General features: G+C 35.5%; 3 protein-coding genes across 6 annotated transcripts; all 3 read left to right on the forward strand.

The window, feature by feature from the left end:
* Positions 1-120: 120 nt before the first annotated feature.
* On the forward strand, positions 121-8,626 carry sgo2 (shugoshin 2). 4 transcript variants are annotated; one of them, XM_067443677.1, is made up of 10 exons: positions 368-574; positions 658-768; positions 891-1,066; positions 1,329-1,406; positions 1,605-1,644; positions 2,154-4,136; positions 4,284-4,389; positions 4,506-5,429; positions 5,527-5,626; positions 5,837-5,919. In XM_067443677.1, exons 1-8 carry the CDS (start codon positions 508-510, stop codon positions 4,594-4,596), a joined length of 2,652 nt encoding a protein of 883 aa, XP_067299778.1. In that variant the 5' UTR covers positions 368-507; the 3' UTR covers positions 4,597-5,429; positions 5,527-5,626; positions 5,837-5,919. The 4 variants fall into 4 exon arrangements, with proteins under 4 accessions (XP_067299779.1, XP_067299778.1, XP_067299777.1 ...); XM_067443678.1 differs by having other exon boundaries at positions 121-574; positions 4,335-4,389; positions 4,506-5,626; XM_067443676.1 differs by having other exon boundaries at positions 4,506-5,626.
* Positions 8,627-10,395: 1,769 nt separating this feature from the next.
* crygm7 (crystallin, gamma M7) lies at positions 10,396-11,075 on the forward strand (the record flags this gene model as incomplete). The annotated part of the gene is made up of 2 exons (XM_067443682.1): positions 10,396-10,662; positions 10,765-11,075. Coding segments are annotated over 2 exons (540 nt in total), but the record flags the coding sequence as incomplete, so codon positions are not given.
* Positions 11,076-12,229: 1,154 nt separating this feature from the next.
* si:dkey-57a22.14 (gamma-crystallin S-1) lies at positions 12,230-12,998 on the forward strand. Its single transcript, XM_067443686.1, has 3 exons — positions 12,230-12,238; positions 12,376-12,618; positions 12,723-12,998. The coding sequence occupies exons 1-3, from the start codon at positions 12,230-12,232 to the stop codon at positions 12,996-12,998; spliced, it is 528 nt and encodes a 175-aa protein (XP_067299787.1).
* Positions 12,999-13,643: the final 645 nt, after the last annotated feature.

Raw genomic sequence — 13,643 nt, forward strand, 5'->3', positions numbered from 1 at the left:
TTTCCAAAATAAAAGTCTTCACTTTATCGGCGTTACTAAAGAAACGATCTTTTATATAAATGGCAGCGTGCTTTTATGCGGCATCATTCCTGTTGTAGTGTGTCACAAATATATATGAAATTCTCACCACGCTTCTCACCATGCACATCAGTTTCTACTGACGTCAATATTGTAAGACTTTATTCTGAAATCTTCTCTTTTTGTGCTTTGTAATTATGTAATCCTTGATTTGCGTCTTATTATTCTTTCATAACGTTACTCGAGTTGTATGTTAGTGATATTATGATTTTTTTCATCAGAGATTGTTTCGCGCTGTGATGTTGACGGCTGTCACGCATAGCTGTCACGTTGGTCACGTTACAGATGTAGTCCAGTGGGTGGCGATACTGAACAGTTGAGTTAAGCACTATTAACCGCGAGCGAACCAGCGAAGAAGAATTTTAAGATTCCGCGGCAATGTTTGGTTTTAAATTTGTATAAACCGATTTAACTTGTAATGCAACAGAAATGCATTATAACATGAATAAAGATATACCTCACCAAGCCTTGAGTTGGTCGTCTTCTCGAGTTTGTCGTAAGTAGTCAACATATATCATAATTCTTAACGGCTTAGTTTTATTCCGACATTGTATAGTCAAGTCATGTCTTATTTTACAGCCGCCAATGATAAATCGCTGATAATGTCGTCTAAGGAGAAAAAGGAAAACATAAGACTGGGCAAACAGACGGCGTCTGTATACGCAGCCAAGATAAAGACCAAAATACACAGTAAGAAATACTCAGAAATGTCAAAACTGGTTCATCTGTCTGCAGTATTTGTGCTCTTATATGTAATAATTCACCGATGACAATAACTTTTATATGACAATAACGATAATAACAATTTTCAGATACGTCATCATTTTTCAAGCTCTCTTTGAAAAGCAATAACAAGGCTTTGGCCCTGGCTCTGGTTGCTCAGAAGAAGAAGAGCAGAGAGCTGGAGGAAGAGGTGGTGAAGCTGAGGAAAGATGCACAGACCACTAATTTTGATCTTGCTTATCAGCGTCATAAAAACAAACAATTGGTGAGTGAAGTTTTGTTATATGGAATGTGTTTATTTGGGCAAAAAGGGTAAGTTTGTAAGTGACTTTCTAAAGTTATGCGCTTCATATTACCTATTAAGTAGTAATGTGTTAGCCTTGGTTCCCTAACTTGTATACTGTAACTTACATACAAAATCACTCTTAGATTCATTTAGCATAATTGAACTTGTACTGTACTTTATAGAACATGCATACATTTTGTTTCTTTAATGTATAAGATGTAGTTTTTCTTTCTTTCTTTAGTTTTCCATTATACGAGAGTTTTATGATTCTTCCCTTAACTGGATGACGAAGGCTGTTGACATTTTTTGTAATGATGAGGTAAGCTGTCAATATCATTTTCTAATAACTAACATGGCTATTTTTCTATTTGTTAATAATCAGAATAATAACCAAATATTTTAAGACTTCAACCACACTGTTGATGCTTCCCAAACAGATAATTTTTAAACAGTCAGAAAATTATAATTTATTATTGTTAATTTCATAATTATTAATAATTATTATTACTTTTTAAAGGTTCCAGACAGTATGGACACTGAACACAACACCGTTGAAGGTATGAGAACACAGTGTAAGCTGTTAAAGGGTTAGTTCACCAAAAAATGAAATTTATGTCATTAATGACTCACCCTAATGTCGTTTCACACCCGTAAGACCTCCGTTCATCTTCGGAATACAGTTCAAGATATTTTATATTTAGTCTGACAGCGTATCTAAGTGTAGGCACACTATACTGTCCATGTCCAGAAAGGGAATAAAAACATCATCAAAGTAGTCCATATGTGACATCAGTTAGTTAGTTAGAATCTCTTTAAGCATCGAAAATACATTTTGGTTACGCTGTTTTAAAATATCTTATACTATGTTCCGAAGATGAACAGAGGTCTTACGGGTGTGGAACGACATTAGGGTGAGTCATTAATGACATACATTTCATTTTTGGGTGAACTAACCCTTTAATTGTATAAAATTTAAAAATGTTCAAAAGTTATAAATTGATCTACTGGGAATTTTCAATATATATGCTGTGTTTTTCATTTAAATGAGCTATTTATTTATTTTCAGATCAAATGTTTGAAATGGAAAAAGAGGTTGAGAGTTTGCCAGAGAGACTGTTGTGTCCACAGCAGGACCATGTTGAGTCTGAACCAGTGGATACAGCTATGGTTAAAGAAGCTGCAGCCTGTGATTTCCTCAGCCAAGAGAGAAACAGTCCAGTACAGCAAAACACCATATATGACTCTGAAATGGAGGTGACTATTAATGACAGTGCTGTTGAAATTGTAACAGTAGACACAAATGCAAAAAGAACCTCTAGAGTTTCAGAAGAACATCAGCAAAAGAAGGATTGTTGTCTCCCAGGAGAAGGTAGTGAGACTGCAGAGGAAGAGTCACCTATTGAATTTAGTAGATCAGATTATACATCAGTTGTGCCAAAAGAGTTAACCACTGTGCCACAGCAGTGCTCTCCCACTGTTCAGAACGAGGTGGTTATAGGGCACAAAACGGAATCAATATCTGCACGCAGGAAGACTCACATCACCTCTCGTAGCTCTAAAAGTAGCAGGCGCACATGTAAACGGAAAGAGCCAAATCCAGATCCAAGGGAAACGTTTCTTATCTCCCAAGATCCTTCTAATGATGTTTTTAATGATTGTTTCAGTGATCTTGAGCTTCAGAATTCGGAAAGAAGCAATTCAATTTCTTTAGATGGAAATATTTCAAGTAAAGCTGCTAAAAACAAAGCAAAAGAGTCTCTTTCTTCCCAGGAACCTAGAAGAACATTTCTAGTTCTAGACGAGCTAAGACTTCAGAAGAGCAGGAGGACCAAAGTTTCATCTCTTATGATGGATCACAGTTTATCGAATATGCATGAAAATGTTGCTTCAGCTGGTAATGTATGCCCAGAAACTGCTGGTACTGGTGTGCTTGCCAGTGAGAGTGTAGTTCAAGTTAAAAAACATAAAACCAAAACTCTGGCACATCCACTTTTACATTTTGAAAAGTGCAAGACACAAAACAGAGGAACATTTGTGATACAGCCAAGACAATCATTCATCAAAAGGAATACAATTTTGAATGAAACCAATATATTAGATGATCCCAACAGTCCAGAAGGATCACAGGAGGTAGCACCAGAAACCCAAATGACAGCTCAAGATATTGGTTTAGATACTATTCCACAACAAGACAAGGAGCCAGAGCATGTTTCTTATGAGATATTGAAGGAAAACACCCATCATCCAGAAAGTTCACATGATGTGCATATCAGCCTTGTAAAGGAAGCCACTGAAATTGCATCATCAGTTCCAGATAAAGCTAAGAAACACAGTAAAAAGGGGGTAAGTAAAATAAAAAAATGGAATGCTGCCGGAAAAGAAAAATCAAAAGCAGTAGCAAAGAAACAAAACAGTTGTGCTGTGAGTATCGATGAAAATGTGTCGACTGAAAGGCAAGATGTTATTGATCTTCCGAACGGAGCAGGATACAGATCTTTGTCAAATACTTTACAGCTACCTGGGATATCTCATTGCTCAGACGAAGAACTCCGGTATGAACACAATGCCAAAACAAAATGCCCTGAAATACACAGCTCTTCCTCTCTTGACAAGATTGATCAGACTGACCACATCAACATGGATGCTCTTAACACAGATATGGCCCAAACCAAGCAAGCTCATGACAGCAGGTGCAGGAAAACATACGTAATTTCATCATCTCAAACATCACTAAGTGAAGAAATGACTGAAATTGGTGCTTCCTGCAGAACATCATCTGAACATCACCTCCTCACAAATGAAACAGATGATGTTTCACCTGTAATGAACTCGAGCATGTTTATCATGGAAACATTTAATGCGACTAAAGACCATTTTATTGAACATGCAAAAGACCTTCAGCTCACAGAGGAAAGGCCTCCATGGGAGACCATTGATGGTTACGCGGAAACGCTTTCAGTTGAAAGCTCTCCTCACAGCCCTCAACCAGAGGCCCGCTCTCAAACTATGAACATTTACCAGGACTTGGACTTGAGGGGCCAAACTCCAGGTAAACCTTATACGTTAATCTTAATGCTTTGTTGGTGATTGTATTTTTAAAGGTAAAACAAGTAATGCATGTCAATTTTTTATTTTTTTATTTGACACATTTGTCTTACATTTGCTTTTATTTTATATGCTTTTATTCTGCAAACAGAAGATGGCAGGGTTATGAAGAGGCTAACAAATACAGACATTAACTCTTTAGGGAGAACACGAAGAAGAGCAGTGCCAGTCTCCTACAAGGAGCCAACTCTCAATGGGTGAGTCACACTTGATTAATACAATACAATGCAATAAAATATAATATAATGTATTTCTGCCTTGATAAAGAATCTATTCTTTTTGGATAGCATTTGTATTTTCTTTATTTTTGCAGCAAAATGAGGCGTGGGGACAAATACTCTGATACAAAATTCTTAAACTCTCCAGTGTTCAAAGATAAAAGTAAGAAGAAGCGAACTAAGTGATTTTCATCTTTTATTTATTTTTTCTTTCTGTTTTTCCTTTTGTTTGTTTTAATTATATTTAGTTTTTTAAAACTGAAATTCAAATGTTTAATAGATTGATCTTAAAGTAAGCATTTTTAATAACAGCTGTTAGTTTGCCTTCAGATCTCAGCATGGTTTCATTCTTGTACATTTAGGAAATTTTGTTTGAATTTTAAATATTTATTTTTATGGTTAATAAAGAAGACCTGATCTATTTGCAGTTAATTATTAACTTGATTCTGTTTTCTAACCCTAAGTTGTGTTTGTATTGCTCATATGGAAGTGATCTCTAATGTCATACATTGTATCTGTGTTATGTAACTGAGGACTGAATTAATTATTTAGAGGACTGTTCACCTGAGATGACTAAAATTCTGAGATCGAGTAGTAGTGTCTGTTCAACCAGTTTACTGTCTGAAAGCAGATGGAAGCTTCTGATATAGTCATCTTATTGTGCTATCAGGATGCGTTAGTATCAGAATTTTAGGTAAGTTTTGGTGTTTTCTTAGTTTGCATGAAGAAGGAAGATTTTCTGTTTGTAGAGGTGATTTGCAATAAGGCATATGCAGATGCATTAGCCTACAATAAAATGTAACTGGTTTATATTCATGGACTGTTTTCATTTCATCAGTAACTTTTTGGAGTAGCCCAATTTTTTGCAAATGTTAGTCTTAATAGATGCCTTGGGTAACCTAACACTTGTCTGTTAGATACCCTTTCAAATGTTCGTCTCACTTTTCCTGTTCATTGGAAGCCAAAGTTTGCAGTTTGCTTCCTGTGTTTAGTGTTGCCCCTGGCAGAGGATTAAGTAGGTAAAGTTGAACTCATGGTGTGTTTTGTTTTTACCTATAATTGTAAATTTCCTAGCAATTTTCCTACTGTTATAAAGCAATTTCAACTATTTTCCAGACTGAATTTTAGAATAAAGACTTAATCAGAATTAATTTTCTCAAATGAGTGTCTACAACATGGAGGCCAAGAGAGTGAAGAGGGATGTTAAAACTTTGCTGTAAGTATAGCTGTATCAGGATAAATATGATCATAAATTGTCCACAAGGACACGCATTTAGATCAAATCTTAACGTTTTTAACTGCTGCATATATATATATATATATATATATATATATATATATATATATATATATATATATATATATATATATATATATATATATATATATATATATATACAATAACATTTATTTTAACATCTTTTAGTGGTGAATATATTGGACAGCGACTCAGAGAAAACGGTTTTGATCCAAAGGGGAAAAGCACTTTTACAATGTTAGATGATTTGGTAAGTGATCAATATTACAGCAACAGTTTAATATTAAAGGTTATATTGCCCTACTGAGATATAGATATGTTATAATCATAAATGTTATGGAAAAAACAAGATTCAGCTTTGGGCGTGTGTTGGTAAATTTCGATATTTACACATTCATGTAGGCCCATTATGATTTGGCTATAAGTGTGGCTTTGTGGTGGCTCAATAAGGATGGAAAGAATTCAGTTGAGAATAACTACATGTGAGTAATTTATATAACTGTTATTTGTGTATGTTCAATAGTTTTATGCTATTTGTGCAGTGTTTGCATAAAATCACATTTGACCATGCTCTGTGTAGAGGAATTGGCAGTTTGCAGCATATTAGCCAGTACCCTAATCGCCTGGAAAGAGAAGCGATGATCCTTTCTTCCTTTGCTGGAATGCTTCTGGTAAGGTTCAGAAGAGAGTATAATTAACTGCATGCAACAGCAATTGTGTTTTTGACAAGTTGTATCATTGCCCTCTCCTTTTCAGAACACCTTACCTATAGAAGACATTCTGTCTCTGTACAGTTGCAAACCATCTGCATCTTACCCTCATAATCAAGATAAGGTATTTGAGTGTCACACAAGTATGCAGATGGCATGTAGGATGGGAGTGATGTACATCTGATCTGTAAATAGATAGCCTTTAATTGTTGTTTAGTCTGTCATTTCACATTATACGTCTTAACCAGAAGGCCAGTACCCATTAGAGAGACTCAACAAACATATATATATATATATATATATATATATATATATATATATATATATATATATATATATATATATATATATATATATATATATATATATATTATTATTAAAATGTAATAAAAATTGTAATGATGAATAATAAAAAGCAATAATATTTCTCCCCTCAACAACATTTCTGTATTGATGTTGTTCTTGACACTTCTGAAATTACAAAATCATGGTTCAATTAATATCAATTTGTGTTGATAAAAAAAGCATCCTTGCCTTAATGACAGCAATATTTTATTATGGAAGGCCTTCAAGTTGAGACAGATTGAGAGCCGCTACTGTATACTGTACAGACATATGGTACAGTGTCATGAAAAAGTATTTCTGAATTTCTTAAATTGCTTTTACTGAAGAGTTTCATGTTATCAAATTTCATTTAAGAAAATGAGAAAAGCATAGTTCTGAAAACCTCTGGTCTTTTCCTCAACAGGGCAACATTGTTCACCCATTCTCCCTCTCGTATCATCCATTTGCTATGCTTAGTTCATTCAAAGCAGTGGATCGCTCAAGAAAACACAGTATGTGACCTTACATTAATCAAAACCATTGTTAATATGCATTAATTGAAGTGATCACTAAAAATAGAACAAAAGGCTGTGTTGTTTATCATTGACTTTTAACTGTTTACCAGCCCAGGTGCTGAATCGCTGGGTCAAAGAACACAGTAAACAGAAAGTCTCTCCAGTAACAGAGACACCGGAGTCCTCTTCCTCTTCTAGCTCCTCGTTTAGTGTGAGTGTCTGTTCGATCTGTTAGGACCCACATATCTTGTATCATAACACTATACACTCAGTAAAATAACAATATACTCATAAAGTTGAAAATTACTGCCATCATGTGCTCAGATTATGTACTGTAATTGTTGCACCTGTCTTTTGTGGCAAAAACAGGACAGTGAGGACTCTTTAAGGGATGAAACCACTCAATATGAGGGCTCGCAAGAATCTCTGCAGGGCTGAAAACAGCAGCTGTCCAGCAAGCAAATATTTATGAAATATTGCTATGATTGCACACTTAGCATCCTTGTATTTCCTGGTTTGTCTGTATTGTAAAATAGTGGTTCTTTCCCAAGACTTTGTTTACAGCCAGGTAATAATAATAATAATAATAATAATAATAAAAAGGAGATTAATGTAGATTAATCTATATTATGAATACCAAGATGGCTTGTTTTTACTGACTTTCTTTCTTAATATATGCCCCAAAGTGTTCATACAGTATCTTATAGAAATGGAAGGTGTGTATAATTATTTTACCCATGCATTCTCATTTTATACATGTGAATGAAGATGCAATGTTAAATTTGCAGTAATCATTAAAGATCTTCAACTACTTCTCAACTCAGAAACATGTGAGTGGTACATTACAGACGTATTTTGTAATGTTGATGCATTCCATGTCATAAGCAATAATTCCATCACATAACAGTATATCATCTCATTAGTGTCTGGATCAAAACAGAGGAGGGGAGCAGAGGTCAGTAATTTGCCAGCTAGGAATTTTGATTTGATGAATCAGGGCTTTTATATGGATAGGATTAAGATTTTGGCAGCACCATCAGAGTGCCAAATCCCAGTCATTGAGAGGACAAATAAAGTTTGATCCACCATGTTGATGGAGGTTTATAAAGCAGACCTCATGCCCTAGTTTGTTTGACTGTTTCTCTTGTTTAGGACTGTTTCCTGAAGTTCACATTATGAGTAAGGTAAATGAGATGGTCAAAGACTTTTTGTATTGCTTGAGGAAATTTAGGTTGGCATTAGCTCTGAGGAATTGTTAGTCATGAACTTAGTATACTTAGTTGTACTATAAACTGAACAACATAACCAATATTGTGTGTATTGCTTTAATCGCTTGCTTGCAGATTACTTTTTATGAGGAGAAAAACTTCCAAGGTCGCTCCTATGAGTGCGACACAGACTGCCCAGACATGCACCCTCATTTCAGTCGATGCAACTCTATCAGAGTGGAGAGTGGCTGCTGGGTCCTGTATGAAAGACCCAACTACTCTGGTTTGCAGTATGTGCTAACCAGGGGAGAGTATCCTGAATATCAGCACTGGATGGGATACAATGACACTATTCGCTCATGCCGTACATTTTCCTATGTGAGTATGCATGTTAAAGATTTCAAAATATTTGTTGTGTTCTTCTCATTTACTTTTTTAATGTATTTTTAATTTTAGTACATTATTCCATCTTAGTTATAGTACTGTTCTGCTGCACCAAAAACTTTGTTGTTCTCAGTACCCACAGTGTGTAGGCCTTCTGTTGTACTTTATGTTGTACACATTAAAATGGCACACAAACTCTTGACTTCAAACTATTTGAAATGTTTTGCAGCAAAGTGGTGGATCCTACCGCATGCGGATCTACAATTGGCCAGATTTCCAAGGTCAGATGATGGAATTCAGTGATGACTGCGAGTCCATTCGTGAAAGTTTCCAGTGCGGCAGCATTCATTCTTGCCATGTCATGGAGGGATACTGGACCTTCTATGAGCACCCCAGTTTTCGAGGCCGGCAGTATTTCATGCCTCCCGGCAAGTATCGCAAGTTCAGCGATTGGGGTGCCATGTGTGCCACTATCGGCTCCTTCCGCAGAATCACTGATTTTTAGAGTCCATTATTAAAATAATTGTGGCTTTTCTGGCCTTGACTTGTCAATAAAATGTCACAAAACCATTCATGCTGCAGGTGTGTCATTCACTTTCAAGTTGATTATCACAGCTGAGCTGTCCATGATCAAACACATATTGTATATAGATTTCAGGCTATATGGCATCTGTGTGGTATGCTTTAATTCCTAAAAGGGAATAGGGCTACACTTTACTTTGATTGTCTTTACTTCTCTACATTTTACTAACTGACTCTCATTAGAGTTTTGGTAGACAGGTTTAGGTGCCACATAATAAGTTGACATGTAGTTGCAAAGTTACTCATTGTCAGTAGAATGGTTGTTGAGGGACCATCAAAATAAAGTGTGTGCAGATATTTAGCAGTTTACTAATACTCTAATGAGATTTTTGTATGGTTGGTGACAAGTTACTTCTAGTAAAGTGGACAATTGAAAGTTTCCACGATAAGTATTCCTTTATTTTTGCCAAAATAAATGTTTATAATTCACTGTGTAGGCATTGCATATCGATATTAATACTAATTTATGCCCCTTTTACTTTTGTATGGGGGCTGTCATTGACATCAAAACGTACATATATGGATTTTATTGAACAGATAGCCTTGTGAAACATGCATAAACATCAGCTATACTAAAGGCGTTTTACAATTTCAGAAGCAAAACTATGGTTTAAATTATACTATCTTGTAATCCTAAAATAATTGCAGACTAAACTATTGTTGTGTTGTTTCCCCAGACCTTTCCAGCAGCTTTCAACAGAGCAGCTTTTGCTGGAAAAACTAATGTTAGGGAGGCAATCAAAGTGATTGTTTAGGCAAACAGACAATCATGTTTGCAATATTCCTGTACAGTTTCTGCTGACATGAGTACACTGTGATTTAAATGACAACACAGACAGTAGTACCATTATCTTCTCGGATATATATATATATATATATTTATAGTTCCAGCAGCACTTGCCACCTGCACAGAAAAAAATCAAAGCCCCTACAAACATGGGAAAGGTCTGTATGAATTAGAATGATGTATTTGTCATAAATGAATTATTATTGTGCTTCTCTTATGCTGTAAGTATTGTTTTCTCCAGATTATCTTTTACGAGGACAGGAACTTTGGTGGCCGTTACCATGAGTGCATGAGTGACTGCGCTGACCTGAATTTCAACTTCAATCGCTGTCACTCCATCAGAGTGGAAAGTGGTTGCTTCATGGTCTACGACCGAACCAACTTCATGGGACACCAGTACTTTCTGAGAAGGGGGGAGTATCCCGATTACATGCGTATGATGGGAATGAATGATTGCATAAGATCCTGTCGTATGATCCCAATGGTAAAGACTGAAGTAAATCATTATCTAAAGTTATCGATGGTCTTATTTTAACACATTATAATAAGAACTCAGCCATGACTCCTGCTTTTTTTTACCCATTAGCATACTGGGTCCTTCAGAATGAGGCTGTATGAGCGCTCCGACATGGGTGGCAAGATGATGGAGCTCATGGATGATTGCCCTAATCTTATGGAACGCTTCAATATGTCTGACTTCCATTCCTGCAACGTGATGGATGGTCACTGGCTTGTGTATGAGCAGCCCAACTATATGGGCAGGCACTTCTACCTGAGGCCTGGCGAGTACAGGAGGTACAGTGACTGGGGTGGCATGAGTTCCAGGATTGGCTCCGCCAGACGAATCAGGGATCTCTAATGAAAGGAGTCCTTCTGAAATGTCTGCTGTATGCCCTTTTTCACACACTAAATAAAATGGTGTCTGTGCTCAAGTGTATTCAGTTTTGTTCTTGCACCATCTACCTGGAGGGGTCTCTGCCAGATGATGACACTTGCTACAGGCTGCCAGATTGCTACAAACTGTTCAGAGACCTGAATAAAACTATAGAGACATGTTCTTCCATGAGACAGGTTTTTGAGTCTCTGCTTGTACTGCACATTAAAACTCATGGTAAATAACTAATGAAAACTGATGGAATGTATAAACTTTTAATAATATGGCCAATGTTTAATATATAGTTTTTGTAGATGAACATTAAAAAATAGGATTGTGTATATAATCTAAATATGGGGTGTGACTTAGTGGCTCAAGCAATACATTTAGTTCAGATGAAGTAGGCTAAGTAAAACTATAAATTGCTATATTTAGAAGAAACACACACATACACACACACACACATTCTCCTGTTTTACCCAATGCAACTTTATAGAGTGCTTCATGGTGTATGACCACCCAGTCACCCAAAATTATATAGGACAGTAGCGAGTATTTTGATGTTGTGTATATCGGAATTTAATATGTATTTATAATATAATGTATTTAATATATTTTCAGCCTGTATAATTTATTGTAAGCACACAATGAGAAAGTAACTCTAACCATAGCATATCCATTTCAAAATATTCTATAACTTTAAGCAATTAATTAATACAAATACATATATTTACATTTAGCATGTTTATCATTTTATGAAATAAGTAAATCCCACAAGCCATTGTAAATTCATAGATTTAAATAAATATCACATGTCGAGACTTAAATGCAATTTGTAAACAATGTATCATAAATAAATGGACATTGGGTATAGATATATCTATATATTAATATATTAATTATTTTTAGTCTCACAAAAACTTGAGGGATGCATAAGTAGATTTCTTACAGTATTTATTTTTATCATTTTACAAAATAGCAGTACTGGCAATATTTCTTTTAACAAAAAAAGGATTATAATAGCAGAACTTTTTTTCCCTTTCTTTTTTGTTTTTTTGCAATTGTAATATGAATGACACACACAGTGTCGGCACTTCGTATCTGCTATATATACCAAAGAGTGTCCTCAAAGTAATAAGCAGTGTCATATTCCCATGGTACAACTGCACTGTCAAAAATGGGGAAGGTAAAGCAATACTGTGAGAAAAAGGTTGTACAAACAATGTCTTGTTTGTGTTATATTGAAGACATTTATGATGGTGTGAATGTAAATTATACATTCATATGGACTAAAATGTAATTTTCTATCTCTTTTTTTAACAGATCATTTTCTATGAAGACAAACATTTTGGGGGTCATCAATATGAATGCAGTGATGATTGTGCAGATATGCTCTGCTATCTTTATCGCTGTAACTCCATCATGGTGGAGAGTGGATGCTTCATGATCTATGAACAACCACATTACAATGGCCAGCAATTCCTTGTCCGTAAAGGAGAGTACCCAGAGTTTGAAAGCTGGTTGGGCAAAAATGACTCTGTCTGCTCCTGCCGTGTAATTCCCATGGTGATTATGCTACTTTATTCTTCAGTGATCTACATTGAAAGGAATTACAAACTTCACTTTTTGTATCACTTCAATCATTCTTTTAATGTTCTTTCATCCATCAGACACAGGGATCTTCTCATGAGGTGAAACTTTTTGAGAGAATGGAGTATGGAGGTAAAATGATGACTCTTGTGGAAGACTGTCCAGATGTGATGGACATGTTCCAAACAAACCACATATTCTCTTGCAAGGTCACTGGTGGAAACTGGCTGTTCTTTGAACATTCTAACTACAAAGGCAGGATGCACCTCATACGGACAGGAGAATACACCAGATTCACTGAATGGGGTGGCTTGAGTGCCCGTGTGGGTTCCATCAAACGAATCATGGATTACTAGAATTAACATTCATGCTTACTATTTTTTAACTTCCTTAAAATCTTTACTATATTTACTCAATAAGATGCTTTTTTATTACTTGTTCATTTTTTTATTGTAACATACACTGTTTTGAACACACACCAAATGTAATACAGACTTCAAATTGGCAATTGTTGAGTAACACAAGCAAACATGTTGATTAACAACTCCTACAGCCCTGAAAGCTCTTATGTATACATCAAAAATAAATGTTTATAAACTCTAATTCTATAACTTTGGTTATTGTTGACTCTTAGAATGTTTTACTTCATATTTGACAGTATTGTAAAGCTACTTCTATACGACAGTAATGTTTAAAATTCTTCAAAAATGTTCCATGTTCCACTTTTTGTCAGTTTTTCTGTTGATTTTTCTATTTTTTCTATTTTTTGGGGTTTGGTTTGGTCATTAAAGCTACACTGTGTGATATTTTCCCCCATCTAGTGGTGAAAAGGTATATGACCATCCAGTGAATAATAGTTTCTGTTCCTCTCAATTTTGATTTCCTTTTAACTCCTACGGTGGCCGATTTAGTCCAAGATTAACATAGCAATCCCCCTCTTCACATTCGACACGGTGCCATCGAGTGTTAAAACGTGAAAGGCGAAGCTTGAATTTACGGGT

The sequence above is a fragment of the Pseudorasbora parva genome, chromosome 5 (genome assembly GCF_024679245.1).
Source record: "Pseudorasbora parva isolate DD20220531a chromosome 5, ASM2467924v1, whole genome shotgun sequence".
Taxonomy (NCBI): Eukaryota; Metazoa; Chordata; class Actinopteri; order Cypriniformes; family Gobionidae; genus Pseudorasbora; species Pseudorasbora parva.